This window comes from Sinocyclocheilus grahami, unplaced genomic scaffold (assembly GCF_001515645.1).
Source record: "Sinocyclocheilus grahami isolate Dianchi unplaced genomic scaffold, SAMN03320097.WGS_v1.1 scaffold338.1, whole genome shotgun sequence".
Lineage (NCBI taxonomy): Eukaryota > Metazoa > Chordata > Actinopteri > Cypriniformes > Cyprinidae > Sinocyclocheilus > Sinocyclocheilus grahami.
The window spans coordinates 228,382-253,861 of NW_015505517.1; the positions used below are offsets into that span (position 1 = coordinate 228,382).

Here is a 25,480-nt window from a genome sequence, read left to right on the forward strand (position 1 = left end):
TGGACTAACATGAAGATGCTGCAGAAATCGCCACAGAGATGACAGAATTATCATGACAGAGGCACCAGTGTATAGAGAAATATTATGGGACTAGAGATAAATTGGAGGGAAATCCTGTCCATGTCACACTAACCCAGTTTTGAAACGCACTCATTCAGCGTATGGAAACTGGTAGAACTAATGTCAACATCCCAAGTGATATTCAATATGTTCAGCTGTGATGTGTTTTGATAGCGTGCATGTTTGCTCAGCTCTGGATGAAATATCACTCTCTGGGGCTTGAATGGAACCACATGAGACCAACAGACTCTTACTATTAAATGGCAAAATAAGCATTTTGAATTGGCCAAGTGGTACTTCCAGAAGAAATCTTTTGAAAGATGGCACAATATCTAAGACAAACCAATTTTCTCAAATGATTAAGTCTTGTCACGCAATATCTTTTCTTGTGCACTGAATTAGAATTACCATTGTGACATGGAGAGTTATATGTTTGTCTCTAACTTGGATATTGGTAGTTTATGAACATAAGATATCAAGTCATCCTTGGTTTGTCTTTCTTTCTGGGTTCTTGGGAAACAACATTTCGTTGCATAACGTATTTTAGCACCATTGTTTGAAACCATGCAAACCTCTAAAATTCCTGGAATCCTTCAACTAGTGAAATATATGAGATATTTTGTATTGACACACACACCGGATTTTCGACAGACTTTCCAGACACATGCACCAAAGAAGCCATAAATTATCCCCTTTTTGGGGATAACTACTATTTCCAAAGTGTGCGTCCAGAATGGCAAAAATCTTTCCTTAATTTACAAACAAATGAACAAATATATTCAAACAATTTATATATTAAAAAAATATGCACAATGTACATTTTACGTTGGACTGGTATTCATGTATTTTTTGAAAGTCTGACTTTACCATAACAGTAATCATAATAGAATAATTAATATAATAATATGTTTTCCTGAATAACTTTATGTAAGGAATAATTGACTACGGACCATTGAATTATTAGAAAAATAATGCACACCCGAGGTGGTGATGCGGCCACGACAATTATTATTATAATAATAATAAATTATTATTTACTGTCACTTTTGATCAAATGAATGCATTTTCTTTTTCAAAAATTAAATCTGGTAGCACACTCCAAATAATCCTGATAATAAGCATAAACTTGATGTTATGCTAATAGAGGAAAGCAGAGTTGTATCATGATATTACCACCAACTAGGAACAGTTTTCTCGAAGTCGCTTTCCTATTTTTTCTCTCTTCATGATCGCTCGAGCGGGGTTTCTTTTACGGCAGTGTGAAAAAGAAAATCCGGAGTGGATCGGTAGCCGAGCGGTTACAGAACACTTTGAGCGGCGGGGGAATCCCTGTCAGGCTCCGCTCCACTCATATGTGCGGCTCCAGAACAGTTGTTAGTCTGCGAGTTTCTTGGTTTCGAAAGAAATATTGTCATATTTTCGAACTGTTTGGGGGTAGGCTACAAACTAAATTGTTTTGTCATATTTTCGAACTGTTTTTGTTGGCGAGAAGAAATATAAGTCACGTTTATTACACAAGGGGCCATACACAGTAAACAATTCCAAGCAACTAAAAGTGAAGTTTAATTACTTCACTTGAATTAATTCTCAACCTGTGATAAGTCCGTTGCTCTTTTACTACCACAATGTTGCTGAAGTGCTGAATGTTGCTGGGTTCTTAAACGAGTAGCTAGAAATGACAGTTATTATTTGTAAATATTGTTAAATGTATGTAAACAAAGATTTGTTTAGAAAAGTATTTGTATAATAACTTACATTATGTCTGACAGTGAGTGGTTGTATTCGCGAGTCTAAAGCATCTGTCGCATCTTGCGCGAGGCAAGCATGTTTCTCTCCACCTCTCTCAATGTTCCCCCTCTCAGCGACTTTGGCTCGGAATTTGGACGCGAAGACGTCACTGCAGGGGAGGACAGGAGGTTTCACTGCATTGGTAGGCTACATTATAATGGGGAAAAAAATTTCAATATAAAATTTGATATTTGATTAAAAAAAACGTTGCTGGATTACAGTTTAATGCAGAGAAGACTTTTGAGTCTATTATAAACTCATCCCTAGAGCTGGCTGACTTTTGTGCTGGAATAAGTCCTAAGTTTTAGACCGTGACAAAACTAAGCCTTGTCTTGAGATGTGAGGGTGTGAGTGTTTCTCTAGCACTGCTGCTTCAGTTCCTTTTAATTATAATTGAATAAGTATGCATAGGATACAGTATGTGCAGTCAAAAAGGCTTCCATTTCCATTGCCAACACGGATACATGCCAGCTGCTGAGCGTTAGGATGCCAGTACAGAGGTCTCTATAAAATCTCTAGTGCCCCAGTTTAGGAGTGCCACGTATTGCTAAATAAAAGTTAAAGTGAACTGCACAAAAGCCTGCCTAGAAAGTCGCTGAAACAGACACGCGCACACACTCATTTTCCCAGCGTTGACTGAAAACCCCAAGAGATTTGAACGAGTTCAACAGTCTCTAAAAAGCTGCTAACCCTGCATGAGTCTCAAAGAAACCTCTGGAGGTAACAACATGGCTCTTGATTTATTGTCCCCTGTCCTCCATTAATCTGGAGAAAATTTACGCAAATGACCCCAAGCATGGTGGTCAACCAGAAATGTCAATTGGGGTATATAGAAATAAATTACATTTTAAAATATATTGAAATAGAAAACCGTTCTAAATTGTAGTATAATATTTAACAGTATTACTGTTTTTACAAATAAATGCATACTTGGTGAGCATAAGAAACTCAAAAACTTGTTTTTAAAATCTTACCGAACCCAAGCATTTGAACGGTAGTGTACATGAAAATCCTTAAGAAGCACAAAGTTCTTCATCATTTTCCACAGGTTAACACTGGAAATCAACCAAAGCGTGGCAATTTGATAGCAGAAAATGCAAAGTTATTTCCCAGGTCAAGAGGTCACAATGAGAAAATCATCCCAGATTTCCTAGGGCAGAGCTTCCTGTTCTTTGGGGTCAAGGACATAAATCCCCTTCTATACAGAAGTGCGCTCATTCCCTTTCAGTTAAAATCACCTCTATTTATTTACATGTGGAAGACATTGACAGAAGTATTGCCTCCCATTGATCAGTTGTCCATCTATCTTGCTTGCATCTGTCGGTTAGACTGAGGAGAACACCGTGATGAAGGAGGTGCTGGGGAACATGAAGAACATCAAAGACAAGCGCATGTGCTGGCAAGACGGCCGTCTCTTTGAGGATAAGGAGGACTGGGTTGTGGACAGCTGCACCAAGTGTACCTGTCAGGTAGGAAGAACTGTGACGTATGATGAATGGGAGAGAAAGAGCGAATGGCAGTCTGCTTTTGTTCTGACTCTTTATGCTTCATGACTTTATGTTAAAGGAATCAAAGATCGTATGCCATCAGATCTCATGTCCTCCAGTATCCTGTGCCAGCCCCACTTTCCTAGATGGTGAATGCTGTCCAGTGTGTCTGCGTGAGTAACATTTCTGACACATTGCTAATATTCACACTCTCATTTTCACATCATGTCTACAGGGTATGCACATTCAATCTAGAGATGCGCTGTCTGAAATTTAAAAAAAAAATTATTTGCTAATATAATTTGTGTGAATTGGAATTTAAATACCTGAATTTTACATCAAAGCCAACTTGGGATGCTTCTCATGCTAACCTTGTGTGGAAATGTTTTTTTTTTATTGTCCATGCTAGTTTTATACCAGTGGATTTCCCTAAAATTCATGTCTTGGGGCAGATGCACACATACGTTTCTGTTAGAAAGTAGATTTCTATTTCAAATAAATTATATTCTTCAAATGTTCTGTTCATCAATGAATAATGAAAAACACTCCCAAGCACAGCCATTTTCAACTAATAATAATAAGAAATCTTTCTTGAGCAGCTAATCAGCATATTATTATGATTTATGGATCATGTGATGCTGAAGACTGGAGTAATGACTGCTAAAAAATTAAGCGTTGCCATCACAGAAATAAATTAAATTTTAAACTGTATTAAAATAGAAAACCATTATATTAAATGAATACTTCACAATATTGCTGTTTTTACTGTATTTTGTTCAAGTAAATGCAGCCTTGGTGAACATATAAGGCTTTTTTTAAACATGAAAAACATCTTACCGACCCCAAAAAAAAAAAATTATTTGCTAATATAATTTGTGTGAATTGTAATTTAAATACCTGAATTTTACATCAAAGCCAACTTGGGATGCTTCTCATGCTAACCTTGTGTGGAAATGTTTTTTTTTAATTGTCCATGCTAGTTTTATACCAGTGGATTTCCCTAAAATTCATGTCTTGGGGCAGATGCACACATACGTTTCTGTTAGAAAGTAGATTTCTATTTCAAATAAATTATATTCTTCAAATGTTCTGTTCATCAATGAATAATGAAAAACACTCCCAAGCACAGCCATTTTCAACTAATAATAATAAGAAATCTTTCTTGAGCAGCTAATCAGCATATTATTATGATTTATGGATCATGTGATGCTGAAGACTGGAGTAATGACTGCTAAAAATTAAGCGTTGCCATCACAGAAATAAATTAAATTTTAAACTGTATTAAAATAGAAAACCATTATATTAAATGAATACTTCACAATATTGCTGTTTTTACTGTATTTTGTTCAAGTAAATGCAGCCTTGGTGAACATATAAGGCTTTTTTTAAACATGAAAAACATCTTACCGACCCCAAACGGTTGAACGGAAGCTTATACAGGCCAGCTTTGCAGAGAAGCTTTTCGCTCATTTTATGGTACAGAACTGTTATTGTTTTAAAACTGCTTGTGTTTGCCAACCACAAATTTTTATTATCCATGAGTAACAAGCATTACTGTATGTTCCCATGCCCTGAAGTGGGTTGAGAAAGATGATGTCATGTATAACTTGAGCTACAAAACATCAGAAGCAAAGAACAATGTTGCCTTTGCTTTTTAAATATACTAGCAACAAGGAGCACCATGATGGGTGTGGTGGGGTTAGAATGAGGTGAATTGTGCCTAAAGTTAGCAGTGCTAAATGTGCTTGTACATTTATGTGTGTACAGCTAAAGACAGCGAAGATGGCTGGTCGCCTTGGTCTGAATGGACGGAGTGTACCGTTACATGTGGAACAGGCACCCAGCAAAGAGGCAGGTCATGTGATGCCACAAGTAACCCCTGCAGTGGCCCCTCCATCCAAACCCGCAGATGCAACCTGGGAAAATGCGATAGTCGTGGTGAGACAGCCAGTCTTTGTTTGACTGTTATAAACTGCACACTTTCTTTCAACACCTGTTCTTTGGTCATATAGAGACATTTTGGACACCATTTTCCTGTCTGTTTTGTCCATAAAGTCTGAAACCTTGGAAGAAAACCACATAACAGAGGTTTAAGTGGTATTGAATTCAATCCTGTTGCTCGTGACCTTAAGAAATGTGGTAGGTCACACCATAACTGCAAGTGCACAGTTTGTTCTCTCACTAATTTGTTTCAGGTGTATCAGCACATCAGAGATAATTGTGATAAATAAAAGTAATGCACTCATCTGTAATGTCTCCACAGACCAGAGTGAAAGAGTTTGTGTTCTAAACGAAGTAGAAAGAGAGATCTGAAATGCAGCTGTCACAATATCTAAACAGCTGTAAAAAATTACGGAAATGGAAGAAAAAGAATCGGATTCACCAAGACTTTGGTTCTCGGTTTAGTTCCAGCCAAAATCTCTAAATCTTTATTGGAAAATATACTTATTTTGGCTGTTGTTTTTGTTCTTTTGAGCTTTTGAAGGAATAATTCATCCAAAAATGAAAATTCGGTGATTTACTCATGTCGTTCCATACTTGAATGACTTTTCCATGGAAGATAAATGAAGAATGTGCTGGTTGCTCTTTTAATGCAATTACCATGAGTGAGGTCTGATGCTTTTAAGCTTCAAAATGATGCAAAAGCACAATGAAAGTGTCACAAACAATGCTGAGTGGCGCTAAAAGCAAATTTAGTTTTATCCGAAACAGATTATTGTGAATCTGGAAACATATTATGTTGGTGGTTGAAATTATCATAGTAGTTTGGAAATTAACTGCATGAAAATAAAGCTTTATACATCAATAATCCACACCTTTAATCATTATTTGTGTAAACAGGAAAAAACGTTGTTGATGTCCCACTGATGCATAAATTGTATGGATCATTTTCATGATGCTTGTTTTATGGTGCTTTTTGTCCTTTATAAAGTTGAAAATGGAAAAGAGCAACCAGTACAATTTGACAAGTTTTTTTCCTTTTATGTTCTTCAGAAGAAGTAAATTCATATGGGTTTGAAACAGCATAAGAAAATACTGAGAGATGATTTTCATTTTTGGGTCAATTAATCCTTTAAAGTGGGTCAACCAAAAATCATTGATTTCAAGCAAGGCCTTAGCAACTATAATAACCGCAGAAGCCCCTGCCAACCATTCGCATTGGCAGTAGACTGAACGACACACAAGTAGTAAGTGGTAATCCTACAATGGCTAGCACCCACTTACCTACATTTCATCAAATCAGTTGTTACTACTAATTGAATGTTACATCACTCAACTGATGTTCGTTAGACAAACTGTGATTTTAAGCCATTCCATTCCTGACCTGATTTTGTGGCAGTTGGATAATTCTGTAACAACATGGGTGTTTTCTTTCATCATCTGTTGTAAATATTTATGGAGCGTGTGCTAATAGATAAACTCCTTTCCATCAGCGAGAGAACGAGCTGGTATTCATCGCTTATGCTCAGTGAGGTTTTAATGAGCGGCATATGGCTCTTTGTGGTGTACTAATGCTAACTCTGGTTTACGGTGGATTCAAATGTTTTTTTTTAACTGACAAATGTTACCAGCTGGTATCTTAGACAGCAATGGACAAACTAGCCTTTGCTACAATTACCGCTCAACAATAACCATAAGTATTCATATGTTAAGATTTTTTAGATTTATATAAAATGAATCACGGTCTTTCTGCTCATCATATTGTCAGTCCGTATACCCATGTGGTCGTGGGAACAGAATACAGCTGACAGTGTGTGAGGAGGCGCACTTAATGCTCCTTGTGTCACCACTGGCCAGATTATTGAGTCCCAAAGAGACGATGAGGTGATGGGGCCAGAATTGTAGGCCAGGTGGTCATCGCTTCATCAAGTTTATTGGCAGTCCCGCCCTACGTCATTCCTGGACCTCATGCCTCTGGACTTACTAATATAAATGAAAGATGTAATTGTTTGTGTGGGTTTGTTTGCTTCTTTAACGCTGCCTTCAAGTCATGTTAGAATGATCGTATTTATGGGATGAGTGCACATAAACACCTCCACAATTTTGTTTTAGCCCCAACTTTCCATTGGCAGTTTGGTTTCAGTCATGGTTAAGTTTTACTTGTGAATATTACAGTACAACTTCTGTGCTGTTGATAAATCTTGCTGGAAAACACCAATATTATCTTATTTTAATAATATATACAAGTAAAGCTTTATTCAGGTCTAATGTATGTTGAATTAGGGGTAAAAAAACGCCTTAAAGGGGTCCCGAACTGCCTTAGTCTTTTTATTTTGTACTGTTCTTTGAGGTCCACTTATAATATTATCAAGATTTTTACATCAAAAAACATCATAATTTATAATAGGCTATTTTCTGTTGTTTTTAACCCCCTCATCAAAACGCTCTGTTTGAATAGGTGTGGTGGATTGTAGACTCAGAAGTAGACGCCCACTGCTATGATTGGCTAGCAGTTGTTTATGTTTGACAGCCTACATTCTTCACAGATGGATGCTGCAGTGATTTAGGTTAAAAACGCAAGAATACTCAGTAAATATCAAATGATCTATTTAACAGACAACGCAATAGTGATCACGTAATAAAAACAGTTACTGTCGGATCCAATATAGTCGGCACAGCATCATCTTTCAATTTCAGCCTTTCTGAAAATCCCACGTCGAATTGTGCCTTGTTTGTATACGTGTTTGTATACGTGTATACTATGTTTGCATCCATGGTAAAATGAAGTGAACAAAGGACCGAGTTCTTACTGACGCGGTCTGGTTCTTCATTAAAAATAAAGTTCTTCCTCTCTTTCCTAATGTTGGGATCAGAAAGAATGCAATGATAAGACTGTGTTTAAGACTGCACAGCATCTTTTTGTTTTTGGAACATCTTTATCTTTTGATTTCTGTGTAGACCTGTGTTTGGCTCTTTCGTTATTTACACTACATGCACAAGTCAGTGAGTGGGGCTAAACAGGCAGTGATGTAGAAGCAGGAGTTGATCTTCCTCTGCGGGGGTGGTGTTTAGCCACACTATTACATCATAAAGTGGTACATTCCACAACCTGTTATTTTGGCAGACTGGCTTCAATATAAGCTGTTTATAGACACAAGAAAGTTTTGAGTTCTGAAAATTACAGGATGTTTTTATCAGACGTAGAATGACCTCTTATATGTCAAAAGATCAAGGGAATTTTGGCCTCTCAGTTCATGACCCCTTTGACTTTGCCAATAAAGCGTAAGAGAGAAGAGAGAAATATACCCTACTTTTAAAAAGTTCACATGGACACACATCATATCGTAATTATGACTTCCAAACTCAAGAGCAGAGTCTTCCACAAGCACTCAAAGGCAGCATGTACCATTGTTTTTGATAACCATGCCAGTTCTCTGCTTTTCATTATAGTCCGTCAAGATGGTGGTTGGAGTTTGTGGTCCCCCTGGTCGTCATGCTCTGTGACGTGTGGAGAGGGACAGATCACGCGAATTCGCCACTGTAACTCCCCTGTTCCTCAGCTGGGAGGAAAGGACTGTGAGGGCAGCGGGAGAGAGACTAAAAAATGTGAAGCCAAACCCTGTCCGAGTGAGTACTGGGAGCCTTGCACTTCTTAATTTATGTATTGAACTTAGTCTTGTGAAATGAAGCTAAGACTATATTATACCGATTTGCATAGTGTGATCTTGGATTAAACAATTTAAATTGATAATTTGTCTCTGTAAACTCTTTTATATTCAGATTTTTACTGTATTCTCTTTGTCTTGTAGTTGATGGAGCCTGGGGCCCATGGTCTCCTTGGGCGATCTGCTCTGCCACCTGTGGGGGAGGAACAAGGACACGAACACGCGTGTGTAACAGCCCTCATCCGCAGTATGGTGGCAAGAAATGCCCAGGGGAGTCCAAGGACACTGATTCCTGCAACAAACAGGACTGCCCTGTTGGTATGTTACCTTGCAATATTTTTATTTATTTCTCACTCTACACATATTCTCAGGGCTGGATTTACGCATAGGCATTCTAGGCACGTGCCTATGTTCGCTCGTCCAAGGGGGCCCAAACACAATGAAGAGATATATAATATTATTGTTATACTATGGGCTATCTACAACAGTAAAAGAACCAAAACCCCAGAAGACATTGAGCAAATAAATATAACAAACAATAGGGTAAATAATGACAAACTATTTCCATGTCTTCCAACTTTTTTATGTAAGCTACGGAAATCACGCTTTCTTTCTCCCAGTCTCTCTCACAGACGCACACAGTGCAGACATGCACACGTGCAGAGACATGAACAGAAACTTCTTGTCAGTGCTGCCCTGCAAATTTATCAATAAAATAGTTTTGCAGCTGAAAAGCAAAGACATTTCTCAGTTGCGAGGTTCTTGAAGCAGTTTAACTTAAAGATTCGCTATTAGTAGATGCTGCTGCTGAACGCTGCTGAGAGACTCGGATGAGGTATTCACTCGCTCAAATGTCTTGAAATAATCATCTGAACAGTATTGATGTGTGGTTGTGACTCCAAACCGTTAAAATTATTAGAGAAATGCACTCCCGAAGTGGTTATTATGTGGCCACGTCGCCGCGCCTATTAATGGAATGATCTTTCTCATTCCTCATACAAATTAAGAGCTACATTCGATTTTTATTGACTGTGCGCAAGCGCATATTGCGATAGAAACCACTGTAACGGTTTGCACTGATTAAGAAACATTTTTTTTTGCTTGGGTGGTAATATTAAGCCTAACATATTAATAGGGAAGGGGGGCCCAAAAATTTGTTTTGCCTATGTCACGAAAAGAGGTATATCCGGCCCTGCATATTCTCACTCATAGACTGTATTTGGCTATCTATGGGACCATATAGTGGATGTCCCTGTGCTCTTGTCCCCATTGCCGAGCCAATATTAAACCTTCTGCCTCAGCTCAGGCAGAGTAGCAGATGTTTAAAACCGTTAAAAGCTGTTGGTCATTTAGAGGTCTATTTTTACGCTGCCTTTAAACCATGATAAATTACAATAAAGCGGAAAGTTGAATTAGCATCTGATTGGGAGTTAGAGGGGAAATGAAAAGGCACGGTGATACACTACTGTTGAAAAATCTGGGATCAGTAAGTCTTTTTCAAAGAAATGAATACTTTTATTCTGCAAAGGTAAAAGTAATAATAAAGACATCTATAATGTTACAAAAGGATTCAATTTCAAATAAATTTAATTATTTTTATTCATCAAAAAAATTCTGGAAATCATCAAATTGATCAAAAATGATCAAAAAGCACTATGGTTTAAATAAAAATATTAAGCAGCACTACAGCACTGATAATAATAAGAAATGTTTCTTGAGCACCAAAAGCAGCATATTAGAATGATTTCTGAAGGATAATATGACACTGAAGACTGGAGTAATGATGCTGAAAATTCAGCTTTGCCAACATTAAAATAGAAAATATTTATTTTAAAATGTAATCATATTTCACAATATTACTGTTCTTACTGCATTTTTTATCAAATAAATGCAGCCTTAGTCAGCGTAAGAAACTTCTTTCAAAAACCTTTGAACGGTTGCATACATGTGAAATTCATCTTATCAATGGGCTCTATTATTTAAAGACCACTTTAGACTGACACGTCATGCATAATGTCTCTAGTTTCATCCTGAGATTTATGAAATGCATATCAATTTCATGAGTAAACTCAAAGCCTCTCCCTTTTTATTCCCTGCTTCCTCAGATGGTTGTCTATCTAACCCGTGCTTCGGGGGTGTTGACTGCACCAGCTCCGCTGACGGCTCGTGGGAGTGCGGGCCCTGCCCTGTCGGTTTCCGTGGCAATGGAACATTCTGTGAGGATGTGAATGAGGTACAAAGGGAAAAGAGCTGGAGCTGGGAAAAGTATAATGTAGTTAGGGCTGTGTGACAAGCAGTTGTTATACTGCATTACTCACAATTCAACACGGAAAGCATAGCCAAACAAAAATGTTCCTCCAGCCCTTGCTCCACTGATCCACTGATTTGAACACAATAAATGTGAACATTATTAAAAAATGTTTTTTCAAACGTTTCCTAACATCTCTGTTTGCTTCTTCTGTCCTATAGTGTGACATGGTACCTGATCTTTGTTTTAAAAGCGGTGAATCCCAGCGCTGTGTCAACACAGACCCAGGATTCCACTGCTTGCCTTGCCCTCCTCGATACAAAGGCAATCAGCCCTTTGGAATGGGAGTGGAGGCTGCCAAGCTAAATAAACAGGTTAGTTATGCAGTCTATGGACAGATTGGATCAATTATTGCACAAGTATATAAATGTGTTATTGCACAAGTATATAAATGTGTCATTAGCCTGGCTGAATCTCAGACAGCAAGCCTTCGTGCCGCCCACAGTCTGTTTGCTGACCATCTGATGCACATTATACACAAAACTGAAAGTGCAAGTTCAATCGTGATGTATTCCATTTGTTTTCTGAGTTATGGTAAATAATCCATACTTTACTATTATTTTGGAATCAGCTATTTTATGTAAAACTGCCACTTCATGTCTTCTAAACAAAATGGTCTCTTCTTGTCTAATCGGATAGTACTTTCCCAGAAATGACTGTGGACCACGCATTATGTTGTTTGTATTTATGCTAAAGTTGTGAAACTTTTGAACAAAGTTGCTCCAGAGTGATAGTCTGAGTAGAAAGTGTATTCTGAGATATTTTGGACAAAGCATTTCTTCTAAATGAAAAAAATTATTCGGGCCCATAATGGTGGCCAAGCATATGGATCTTGCTCTAGTTCTTCCATTCCTCTCGGATGAATACATTTAGCAGATTTCTTGGAAAGCTGACTCATTTTTGTCCAAAAGTTTCATAACGTCCACAACTAATAGGTTTGTCACCAAGCTCCTGCTTGCATTGCTTTGATCCAGCGCCCAAGAGTAGTAAATTGACAAAGTGCTGAAAGGAATTGTCTCACATTTTATTGCTGCGATCCAATAGCTTTCATATAAACTGCCCAGTTTTGCACAGCTGAAACCAACAAAATAGTAGGAAATTATCAATAGAAAGTCTTCCCCTTAAGCTCTGTGGCGTTTTTGTGTATTTTCGCCTAAATTTGACATACCCAAATTCAAATGTTTACCCTACACACGTACAAAAAATGGTGTCATTGTATAGAAAACTCTTTGAACTACAAAATATGGTTGAAATTATTCATAAATAACATTATATATGTTTTACATATTACAATAAACACAAAAAAAATGCTTTTTAATTTTTTTATTGAATTATAACCGAAGGGAGTAAAGTTGTTTCTTTTTTGCGTCTAAAATTGTCTTTGTGAGTTTCCTTTGCAAAAACAGGTTTTATAAAGCATCCTCATTTGCAAATCGCTTTGGATAAAAGAGTCTGCTAAATGACTAAATGTAAATAAAGCATATTACCCCCAGAATCCTATTTTACTATGTGCCATAGCACTTTTCTTGATTATTGACTGAATTATGTTTCATTTTTATGTTTGTCTAAGTAGTAATATACAAAATGGCATAAGCAAATTATACCAAATATAAAATTTTGTGTTTTATACAATTCGTTTTTTTCTTTCAGGAGACACAAGACTCTATAAATGGTAAAATCCATGTGGTTTATTACAATCTAAAACAGAATTCACATCCTCCAGCTTTATATCATTCCATTTATGTGCATAATTTTAGACCCCTGCATCACCTCTGCATCAGCATCCAGTGCCTGCATCAGCTGCCTCCTGAAGATCACCCGTGAGCTGCGCCGCTAGCTCCGTGCTAACTGCTTCTGCCACGGGCTCACGGCTGCTATCTGGTCTTCAGAATGTGAAACAAAGAAATAGTTGTTTATAAACAGAGCACTGTAATAATATCTATGTATATTTACTGAAACGCATCCTGTACTGTACTTTACAGTCAATTCTTTCAAAGACGGAGCAAAAGCGCTCATATGCGCTCACCAGATGCGCGTCCTTTCCTCTCCACCGCGCCGCTGAACGTTCTTCATCATCTTTAGCTTTTGGTTTACTGTCAAATATAAGTTTTATCCATGCTGCTGATGCATTTGCCTTCTAGCGTGCCATTATCGGCTTCAAAACAGTTTTCGCTCTTCTTCTTCTTCTCTCGAGTTATTTGGTGGATTGGCAAACCAATGTTAAAGGTGCATGTCCGCCACCTACTTGTCTGGAGTGTGAAACGTACACGGTTCTCCCGGATCCTCTCTCTCTCCCTCCTGTCTATTGACCCAGAGGTGTCAATTTCAGTTAACATCATTGAATTCAGTGATGTCAACATCCAGCTCAGTTCAGTTTAAATAATATCTTTGCAATTATGTCAATATGTCAACTGGAAATGAAGTGTCCCCAACTAAGCAAGCCAGAGGCGACAGCGGCAAGGAACCAAAACTCCATCAGTGACAGAATGGAGAAAAAACCTTGGGAGAAACCAGGCTCAGTCGGGGGGCCAGTTCTCCTCTGACCAGACGAACCAGCAGTACAGAAAAATCAATATAAGACGTAATAAAACAGACGATGAATAATATTAACAGCAATTATTATATGATGCAATCAAACTTATAGCAAAATGTGGTAGTTCTGGATGTTGTTTCAGGGTTGGCATCATCTGAGGGCCTCTGAGGGGTTGCATCATCTCTTCTCAGGTGTTCTGGATCCAGACTGAAGCTTGTGTAAATCCTAGTTACCACGGGATTACATCCCGTGGCAAAAGACAGAGAAACAAATACAAACATAATTAGCATAGCTGCTGTTCCAACCAAGCAAAAATGATTTGTTTAACCCAAACTAACGAATAATAATGTGCATTTGATTAGATATAACTGCAGTAAAAGATTATGACTGCAGTAAAAGATTATGAGATGCATTATTTGAATGCTTGGCCAAAGAGATGTGTCTTTAATCTAGATTTAAACAGAGAGAGTGTGTCTGAACCCCGAACGGTATCAGGAAGGCTATTCCAGAGTTTGGGAGCCAAATGCGAAAAAGCTCTACCTCCTTTAGTGGACTTTGATATCCTAGGTACTACCAAAAGTCCAGAATTTTGCGACCTTAGGGAGCGTGATGGATTGTAGCGTGGTAGAAGACTAGTTAGGTACGCAGGAGCTAACCCATTAAGGGCCTTATAGGCAAGTAATAATATTTTGTAACTGATACAGAACTTAACAGGTAGCCAGTGCAGAGACTGTAAAATTGGGGTAATATGATCATATTTTCTTGACCTGGTAAGGACTCTAGCCGCTGCATTTTGGACTACCTGTAGCTTGTTTATTGAAGATGCAGGACAACCACCTAGAAGTGCATTACAATAGTCCAGTCTAGAGGTCATGAATGCATGAACTAGCTTTTCTGCATCAGAAACAGGTATCATGTTTCGTAACTTGGCAATGTTTCTAAGATGGAAGAATGCCGTTTTTGTAACATGGGAAATATGATTTTCAAAAGACAAGTTGCTATCTAATATAACACCCAGATTTTTGACTGTAGAGGAAGTAACCGTGCATCCGTCTAGTTGCAAATTGTAATCCACGAGATTCGGCGTACTGTCTTTTGGTCCAATAAGTAATATCTCTGTCTTATCCGAATTTAATAGGAGAAAATTATTGGTCATCCATTCTTTTACATTTTTAACACACTCCGTTAGCTTAGATAATTTAGAAGTTTCATCTGGTCTTGTTGAGATATATAGTTGAGTATCATCGGCATAACAGTGGAAACTAATCCCGTATTTCCTAATAATATTACCAAGTGGCAACATGTATATCGAAAATAGCAGAGGACCTAGGACAGATCCTTGTGGCACTCCATATTTTACTGGTGATAATTGAGATGACTCCCCATTTAAATGAACAAGGTGGTAGCGATCGGACAGGTAGGATCTAAACCATCTTAAAGCCTGCCCTTGAATACCTGTATAGTTTTGTAATCGATCTATCAGTATGTCATGATCTATAGTATCGAATGCAGCACTAAGATCAAGTAAAACTAGCAATGAGACACAGCCTTGGTCTGACGCTTCTTGATTATTGACTGAATTATGTTTCATTTTTATGTTTGTCTAAGTAGTAATATACAAAATGGCATAAGCAAATTATACCAAATATAAAATTTTGTGTTTTATACAATTCGTTTTTTTCTTTCAGGAGACACAAGACTCTATAAATGGTAAAATCCATGTGGTTTATTACAATCTAAAACAGAATTCACATCCTCCAGCTTTATATCATTCCATTTATGTGCATAATTTTAGACCCCTGCATCACCTCTGCATCAGCATCCAGTGCCTGCATCAGCTGCCTCCTGAAGATCACACCGCTCCGTGCTAACTGCTTCTGCCACGGGCTCACGGCTGCTATCTGGTCTTCAGAATGTGAAACAAAGAAATAGTTGTTTATAAACAGAGCACTGTAATAATATCTATGTATATTTACTGAAACGGATCCTGTACTGTACTTTACAGTCAATTCTTTCAAAGACGGAGCAAAAGCGCTCATATGCGCTCACCAGATGCGCGTCCTTTCCTCTCCACCGCGCCGCTGAACGTTCTTCATCATCTTTAGCTTTTGGTTTACTGTCAAATATAAGTTTTATCCATGCTGCTGATGCATTTGCCTTCTAGCGTGCCATTATCGGCTTCAAAACAGTTTTCGCTCTTCTTCTTCTTCTCTCGAGTTATTTGGCGGATTGGCAAACCAATGTTAAAGGTGCATGTCAAGTCAAGTCAAGTCAAGTCACCTTTATTTATATAGCGCTTTTAACAATACAGATTGTGACAAAGCAACTGAACAGCATTAATTAGGAAAATAGTGTCAATAATGCAAAATGACAATAGTAAACACTCATTTTTCAGTTAAAGACAGTTCATCATTGAATTCAGTGATGTCAACATCCAGCTCAGTTCAGTTTAAATAATATCTTTGCAATTATGTCAACGATAACGCTGGAAATGAAGTGTCCCCAACTAAGCAAGCCAGAGGCGACAGCGGCAAGGAACCAAAACTCCATCAGTGACAGAATGGAGAAAAAACCTTGGGAGAAACCAGGCTCAGTCGGGGAGCCAGTTCTCCTCTGACCAGACGAACCAGCAGTACAGAAAAATCAATATAAGACGTAATAAAACAGACGATGAATAATATTAACAGCAATTATTATATGACGCAATCAAACTTATAGCAAAATGTGGTAGTTATGTATGTTGTTTCAGGGTTGGCATCATCTGAGGTCCTCTGAGGAGTTGAATCATCTCTTCTCAGGTGTTCTGGATCCAGACTGAAGCTTGTGTAAATCCTAGTTACCACGGGATGTTAATCCCGTGGCAAAAGACAGAGAAACAAATACAAACATAATTAGCGTAGCTGCTGTTCCAACCAAGCAAAAATGATTTGTTTAACCCAAACTAACGAATAATAATGTGCATTTGATTAGATATAACTGCAGTAAAAGATTATGACTGCAGTAAAAGATTATGAGATGCATTATTTGAATGCTTGGCCAAAGAGATGTGTCTTTAATCTAGATTTAAACAGAGAGAGTGTGTCTGAACCCCGAACGGTATCAGGAAGGCTATTCCAGAGTTTGGGAGCCAAATGCGAAAAAGCTCTACCTCCTTTAGTGGACTTTGATATCCTAGGTACTACCAAAAGTCCAGAATTTTGCGACCTTAGGGAGCGTGATGGATTGTAGCGTGGTAGAAGACTAGTTAGGTACGCAGGAGCTAACCCATTAAGGGCCTTATAGGCAAGTAATAATATTTTGTAACTGATACGGAACATACTAAACTGTAAAATGACTGTAAAAATCATGATTTACAGTTCAGATACAGGTTTTCACAAAAACAAATCGTTTTATATGTAGAGGAGGTAACCGTGCATCCGTCTAGTTGCAAATTGTAATCCACGAGATTCGGCGTACTGTCTTTTGGTCCAATAAGTAATATCTCTGTCTTATCCGAATTTAATAGGAGAAAATTATTGGTCATCCATTCTTTTACATTTTTAACACACTCCGTTAGCTTAGATAATTTAGAAGTTTCATCTGGTCTTGTTGAGATATATAGTTGAGTATCATCGGCATAACAGTGGAAACTAATCCCGTATTTCCTAATAATATTACCAAGTGGCAACATGTATATCGAAAATAGCAGAGGACCTAGGACAGATGTCCGCCACCTACTTGTCTGGAGTGTGAAACGTACACGGTTCTCCCGGATCCTCTCTCTCTCCCTCCTGTCTATTGACCCAGAGGTGTCAAATTTCACGGCTCTGAGTGGCCGGCGAGCTTGAGTGGCGTGTAATCTGACCTATTGCCCCCACTGAGCAGCCCAGAGTAGCCCAGGGTTGTAGAACATAAGAGCCGCTGGCCGGAGCTGCTATGATTTGGAGAGCGCGTGTTTGCCAAAAGAGCGTCTTTTTTTCTCTGGTGCGCTTCTGTTGTGCTTCTGTGACAAAACAGTGGATTTCTCACCAATGCGAGCACACAGAAACGTGAAAATGGTCTTGTTTGAAAGAAGAGATCCTAATCTAAAAGATAATATAGTTTATAATCTTTGGCTGTTTGCGGCTGACTGAAGCAATCGTGCAAGTAGGAATGTGACACATCTGAATGTTTCCTCAGAGGTATCAAATTTCACATCGCGATTCTATTGAAAGTCATTCAACTACATAATCAAATTCCTGAGAATAAGAGCTTTCTTGTAATATATGACTTGACTGTTTTGTGAAAAACATAAAAAATACACATTCTTCGGAAAAATTATTTGTTTAAAAAATTAAAATCATTAGGCGGAAATTCGTGTGTGGGACAAATACAATTCTAAGCTTAATTTTACTGCTTTATGTATCATAAAACCAAAAGTAATGGTATTCTTTGTAAAGAAGACACTCTAAGCTTTCAAATGATATGGGCTGATACCATATAAGGAAGGCTTTGCAAATGAAGCATAAACATTTTTTAAGTGATTTTGGACCCGTATCTGGGTCCGTAACGATTCTATTGAAGGTCATTCAACTACATAATCAAATTCCTGAGAATAAGAGCTTTCTTGTAATATATGACTTGACTGTTTTGTGAAAAACATAAAAAATACACATTCTTCAGAAAAATTATCTGTTTAAAAAATTAAAATCATTAGGCGGAAATTCGTGTGTGGGACAAATACAATTCTAAGCTTAATTTGACTGCTTTATGTATCATAAAACCAAAAGTAATGGTATTCTTTGTAAAGAAGACACTCTAAGCTTTCAAATGATATGGGCTGATACCATATAAGGAAGGCTTTGCAAATGAAGCATAAACATTTTTTAAGTGATTTTGGACCCGTATCTGGGTCCGTAGAGTTTAAGTGGTTTCAGGGCCTCACAGCATAATTCCCAGTTGTCTCCTGAGGCTATGAACCAGTTCATTCACCATAATTGGACTGCTGTTAAGCATTTCTGAAGTCTGTTTATTTTTCAGGTATGCGAGCAAGAAAACCCCTGCAAAGACAAGACTCACAACTGCCACAGGTCCGCTGAGTGTATCTACCTTGGCCACTTCACTGACCCCATGTTTAAATGTGAGTGTAAGATCGGCTATGCTGGGGACGGCCTTATCTGCGGCGAGGACTCTGACCTTGATGGCTGGCCCAATCAGAACCTGGTGTGTGGAGCCAACCAATCCTATCACTGCAAAAAGGTAATAGAGTTATTGTCTTTTCTGTGGCTATAAGATAATTGACTAAACATGCGACCAATTAGGCCTAATTGCAAAAGTTTCAGAAAATAATTGCATTTTTGAAAGATGTCACTCATGCTCACCAATGCTGCATTTATTTGTTCAAAAATATACTTGAAAAATAAAATTTTCCTGTGATGGCAAAGCTGAAATTTTAGCAGCCATTACTCCAGTCTTCAGTGTCACATGATCCTTCAGAAATCATTCTAATGTGCTGATTTGGTGCTCAACAAACATTTCTTATTATTATCAGTGTTGAAAAGGTTGTTACTTAATGTTTTTTTGTGGAGACCATAATGCATTAACTTTCAAGATTCTTTAATGAATAGAAAGTTTTTGAAATATAAATCATTATAAATGTCTTTACTGTCACTTTCGATCAATTTGATGCTCCCTTGCTAAATAAAAGTATTAATTTCTTTTTTTTTTAATCCTACTTGTTGCACACTTTGAACTTTAGAGTATAATTGCACATTGAATCCCTAAATTAATCTAGAAGTGTATTTTAAATAGTCTACTTAATTAATAGACAGTAAAACAGATGCTACATTAGTTGCATTCATTTTTAACACATTAAGTAGTCCTAAATGTTAATTTTTCCAACTAAGGAAAATAATATTTTTTTCCTTTTATCATGCAGGACAATTGTCCCAACCTTCCAAACTCAGGCCAAGAAGACTTTGATAAAGACGGTCAAGGAGACGCCTGTGACAAAGACGATGATAATGATGGAATAATGGATGAGGGGGTAGGCAGACTTCTTAATTATATATTAATAAAAATGAGTCATGTTTTGTTTTTATGTAAACTAAGCTTTTTTTTCTCCCGTGCCCCAGGACAACTGTCCTCTACTGTACAATCCAAGGCAATTTGACTACGATAAAGATCTTGTCGGTGATCGTTGTGATAACTGTCCATATGAGCACAACCCTGCTCAGATCGACACAGACGGTAATGGCGAGGGAGATGCCTGCTCTGTAGACATTGATGGAGATGGTGAGAAACCACCACATGCATTCCCACAATTACTATGCCAACAAAACTTGTTGTTTAAACCAAGTGCATTTTTTTAAGTAAATATATAATAAACCGAAAGCAATGCAAATGCCTCACGACAGTCAGGTGCAGATTTGTTGTTTTTCCAGATGGTTAACCATTTGCTTGTGTTGCAGAGGTTCTGAATGAGCATGATAACTGCCCCTACATGTACAATACTGACCAGAAGGACACAGATATGGATGGAGTGGGAGACCAGTGTGATAACTGTCCTCTGCTGCACAACCCTGACCAGGTACAACAGGCTCTATCTCAACTCTTTCCAGTAAACACAAGGAGGAATGTTTTGCAGCAGTTTAACAAAGTAATTTGTATGTTTTAACAGACTGACTCCGATAATGACCGAGTTGGTGACGAGTGCGACAACAATCAGGACATTGATGAGGACGGCCACCAGAACAGCCTGGATAATTGTCCCTACATTCCCAATGCCAACCAGGCCGACCATGACAAAGATGGGAAAGGAGATGCTTGTGATTTTGATGATGATAATGACGGAATCCCTGATGACAAGGACAACTGCAGACTGGTGCCAAACAAAGATCAACTAGACTCTGATGGTGAGTGAATCTATTTCTTAAAATATCTTCAGTAGAAGTGTTTGTCTGAGTTTCTACTGACTGTGAAAAGAAAGGTTAGCACATGGATGCACACACAATAACAGTTATAGAAATGCTGAGACTTCATTTCTGTCTAGAAATGCAACAGTGGCTGAAATGTGAATTTTATTTGCTTAAAAGACAACCATTTGCTTAAAATGGTAATTTATCTGCATGGCTAACTTTACAAAACTTTAAAAGTTTCAGAGCCAGTCCTCTTTAATCTGTTCATTTGTGTCCAAGTTTTTTGGCCACATTTTTCCCTTTTGCATCCTTTGAGATTTAGACATATTTACAACTGGAAAATTTCCTTAAGTGTAGCCAGGGTCAAGGAAAATGATGTCACACTCTCACAGCTTGCATGTGGTTTGCCCCACTGTGCTGCATTTTGTTAAGGCTACCTTATTTTTTTTGTTGGTGGGAAAATGGAAACAGGTTACATTTGGAGGTCGAAGTTGTCAGGTGCTAGCTTACTTCTCACACCTCATTATATTTTGTTTATTTGATAGTGTCAAGATGGTTCCAAAGAGAGAAAGTCAACTACTGTAAAAACAGACACATTAGCAAAGAGCTGGCATCTGTGCAAAAGCCTACTTGACTTTTCCCTTTTATTTGAGTGCTAAAGTCTGGATTTAATAGATTTCACATTTGAAGCCAGTCATATGTTAATGTACATGACATGAAAAGACAGCTGAGATTGCTTTGTGCTTAAAGAGGAGAGCTGGGATACCAGATGAAACTTTCTGCTTCTTTTTTGTTACAGTATTTCTCCTTTTGGTGTAGCACTTACAATTTTATTACCCACAATACTCAATAATATAGTACAATATAATACATTTGAGTTCATTTATATTAATGTTCAGATTATGTACTAATAAATATTATAAAAAATAATAACTGTAAAAATTTATAAAGAAAAATGTAATATATTACATGTAATAATATTCTGTAGTATAATATAAAACATTTTAGTTAAATTATATGAATATTCAAATTAATTAAATAATTATTAACCAATATATAATAGAATATAATATAATCACACTCGAAATTGTGGGCAGGATTATTATTATTAATTGGCTAATTACTACTGTTTTTATTTTAATAATTATTTTTTAGAATACGTATTATTTAGATTTTTATAAATCTAAATATTAATATAAATAAAGCATGTATTGTATTGTGTATGTGTATATGTTTTTGGTTGTAAAAAAGTAAGGATGGCAGATTTAACCACTTTAACAGATCTACTGATATGAATGATGAACTAATCTAACTTTATCTACAGGGGATGGAAGAGGCGATGTCTGCAGAGACGATTTTGACAATGACAACATCCCAGACATTTTGGATGTGTGCCCTGAGAACGACGCCATTGGTAACACTGACTTCCGGAAGTTTCAGATGGTGCATTTGGACCCCAAAGGAACTACTCAAATTGATCCCAACTGGGTGGTCAGACATCAAGGCAAAGAGTTGGTTCAGACGGCCAATTCTGACCCCGGTATTGCAGTGGGTGAGTATGTGAGCTGTCAGAGTAGCCCGTCTGGTCATGATTTTTAATTAGAGTTTGTTGTCTTTGAGTAAATGAGACTTCAACGTTTTAATCGCTCTTCAGGTTTCGATGAGTTCAACGCTGTGGATTTCAGTGGCACTTTCTACGTCAACACTGACAGAGATGATGACTATGCTGGGTTTGTGTTTGGATATCAATCCAGCAGTCGATTTTATGTGGTAATGTGGAAGCAGATAACTCAGACGTACTGGGAAGTTAATCCTTCAAAAGCTTTTGGCATCGCTGGAGTTTCTCTGAAAGTGGTCAACTCTACCACGGGCACAGGGGAACACCTGCGTAACGCCCTCTGGCACACTGGTGACACTCCTGGACAGGTGAGGCTGACTGCTCAGCAAATATGACATCTGTTAGCATTCATGATAAGCTAATTGCTTCATGTGGTCTGGCAGGTCCACACACTGTGGCACGACCCTAAGAATATCGGCTGGAAGGATTACACTGCGTACAGGTGGCATCTCATCCACAGACCCAAGACAGGATTCATCAGGTGATTAACGGGAAGGCCTTTAATTGCCACGTAATCTTGTCAAGCGTGTAGAGTTAACAGACCTATATTCCTTTTCTCCAGAGTGGTGGTTTATGAGGGGAAACAGATCATGGCAGACTCGGGGCCAGTTTATGATAAAACCTTTGCAGGAGGGAGATTAGGACTGTTCGTGTTTTCCCAAGAACTGGTTTACTTCTCTGATCTCAAGTACGAGTGTCGAGGTGAGTAGTTTGTCATAACAGAATGTGGCCATTTATTAAAATGAGACACTAATCTCTGTATAAACAATTGTATATATTATATACTAATCTCAGTATATCATTTTAGTGCTTTTATATTAATACTCAAATACATTTTTTATAAATGTAAATGTTAATATAAATGAAGTAAAAATGCATTATTATTTTATATTAGCCCTATATTATATTATATTACAGGAATTAATGATAAATATAATTGTAAAGTTTTATTATTATTCATGTGTATATGTTTTTGTTTTATACCTTATTTTTTTAAATGTATGTATTTATATAATATATTTGCATACGTATTTGAGATTACTTATTTAGTAGCAAAAAATGGGAATTGGTTTTATTTTTATTATTCATTTAAGACATTATTATTGTTGCTGTTGTTATTATTATTATTGTTATCTTTTAAAATACTGTATAGCATAACAGAAAAGACAAGCAAAACCAAGACTTTCACTTGTTACAAGCCAGTTAACCACTTTTTTCTGCTTTTTAGATAACTGAGAAAGAGAAGAAATGACTCCCTTAAAAAACTATAGCACAACAACACATTTTCACTCTCTGACAAAACACAAAAGACTTTGGTGGACTACAAAAAGGAAACAGGCCCCAAACCTCCTCCTGAGGAGAAAGATTTAACTTAAATTACAAGCACATTTATGGGGATTTTTCTTATCAATGTTTTTGTGTCCTTGAGTCATTATTTTTTAGCCAAAGTTTGGGTACGGTTAATTGAACATTACATGTGGTATTTCTTTACAAAATGAAACACAATCTAGAGGAAAAGCAATCACAAAGCTTCATCCTCTGACATTTTTATCACCAACTGCTTTACTTGCACAAGATTTTTTTACTTCCTGTATATTGTTACAATGTGCAGAATTTTTTCTCCTTTGGATTTGTTGTTGCAATGAAGACAATAAGACATCTTTTTCTACAACCCTCGATTCTAACGGGTTTTGGGTTTGATCAGCATATAAATGTTTTAGAGACCTTTGAGATGAAGATGTTTATATTAAGACTGTATCATAATTACTTGTGTAAAGTATTTATATGACTCTTGCAATTCAGTATCAAGTTGTCTGTTTTTGTTTTTTTTGCGCAATGCTTTCAGAACCTAGACGTTGTAAATACTAATTTATTTGTTTACACTGACAAAATTTGACTATTGCAGAAATAAAGATTTTAAAAAGTACATTTTATTGCTGCGCTTCTAGACATCCATAATGCAATTTCATGCCTATGTAATTTTTTTACTTGATAGAAGTGTTTTTCAAATGTGAGAATGAGTGTGCTAATGTTTGTTTTGTTTTTGTCCTGTGATGCCACACTGCAATTGTTACATTTAACACAGATTTGCTGGTCTTGAACCACTTTTTCATTTAGTTTCTTATGTTTTGTCTGTTTACTAAAGAAACTGTCATGGAGAACACAAGACTTAATAGGACGAACAGTTCTGTTTGTATCAGAGAAACAAAGACTCTCATAAGAGATTGTCATGCATCGTCTAGATTTTTGAGCCTGAACATTCATCTGTTTTGTCTTTCTTTTGCTTGTTAAATGATTTTATTTTCATAACCATTTTTATATTTTGTAAAAAGTGCAATGCCTTGGATTTTTATGCCACATCCCCAGAAAACCTTGTAACGTTTTCTAATGTTATTCTCACAGTTGTCACAGGTTTTTCTTTAATAAAAGGTTTAGACAGTTTTTCATTTGGACTGGTGTTTCGGAGAAGTTCCAAATACTATAATGGGATGTATGACTGTTTTTAAAGATGTCTATTAGATCATTTATGTGGCTTCCATAAACCCTGCATCATGTCTTTCCTTCAATAAACAACTGTTTTATCTGTTCATGCACAAGTGACCTGAAAGTACTGGAACATGGGCCTATATTCACTTTCCTCCAAAGCTCACTTGAATTTGTTTTAGATCAGTACATGTGATTTTATGCCTTGGTAAAGTATGCACAGCCATTAGTTCAATGATGACATGAATGTTTTTGAGTGAGCTATCTCTTTAACAAGTCTTTTGTATACAAATAGTGCTACAAGGATGACATTCATAAGTCTTTTGTAGGCCAAAACCCAGAAACCAGGTCACATTTTAGCACTTCTGGTTCTGTCGTCTTGAAGTCAGTGGGTTTTTATGGGTTTTGCTTGAAATAAGGCCTGTGGTTAACACAACTCAATCTTCACATTTTATTCTGCAGCATAAAATACATCAGATTGTGATTTTTACATTTCATCACACCCAACAGGAAAACTCATCTACTTGCTAGTCAACTTTTACAGCTTCATTATGTTTATAATCGCTGTCTTGCTAACTCAAACTTTCAGGTAAAGGTTTTTTAAAATAAACATTCTAATTACTCATTTGTTTTCCAATTTATAGTTTTGTTTTAATATTTTCTGTTTTATTTTTGCACTGAAATGCAAGTGAATTTGATTTTAAAAATTACAATTAAATTA

General features: G+C 37.1%; 1 protein-coding gene across 1 annotated transcript; it reads left to right on the top strand.

Annotated features, from left to right (window-relative positions):
- The first annotated feature begins 2,819 nt into the window (after window positions 1–2,819).
- thbs2a (thrombospondin 2a) lies at window positions 2,820–24,862 on the top strand. Its single transcript, XM_016295565.1, has 17 exons — window positions 2,820–3,317; window positions 3,415–3,508; window positions 5,103–5,273; window positions 8,727–8,903; window positions 9,086–9,259; window positions 11,047–11,174; window positions 11,411–11,563; window positions 18,781–18,999; window positions 19,679–19,786; window positions 19,875–20,034; window positions 20,211–20,329; window positions 20,420–20,654; window positions 21,982–22,209; window positions 22,312–22,583; window positions 22,659–22,756; window positions 22,838–22,977; window positions 23,504–24,862. Exons 1-17 carry the CDS (start codon window positions 3,195–3,197, stop codon window positions 23,509–23,511), a joined length of 2,607 nt encoding a protein of 868 aa, XP_016151051.1. The 5' UTR covers window positions 2,820–3,194; the 3' UTR covers window positions 23,512–24,862.
- The last annotated feature ends 618 nt before the right edge of the window (window positions 24,863–25,480 follow it).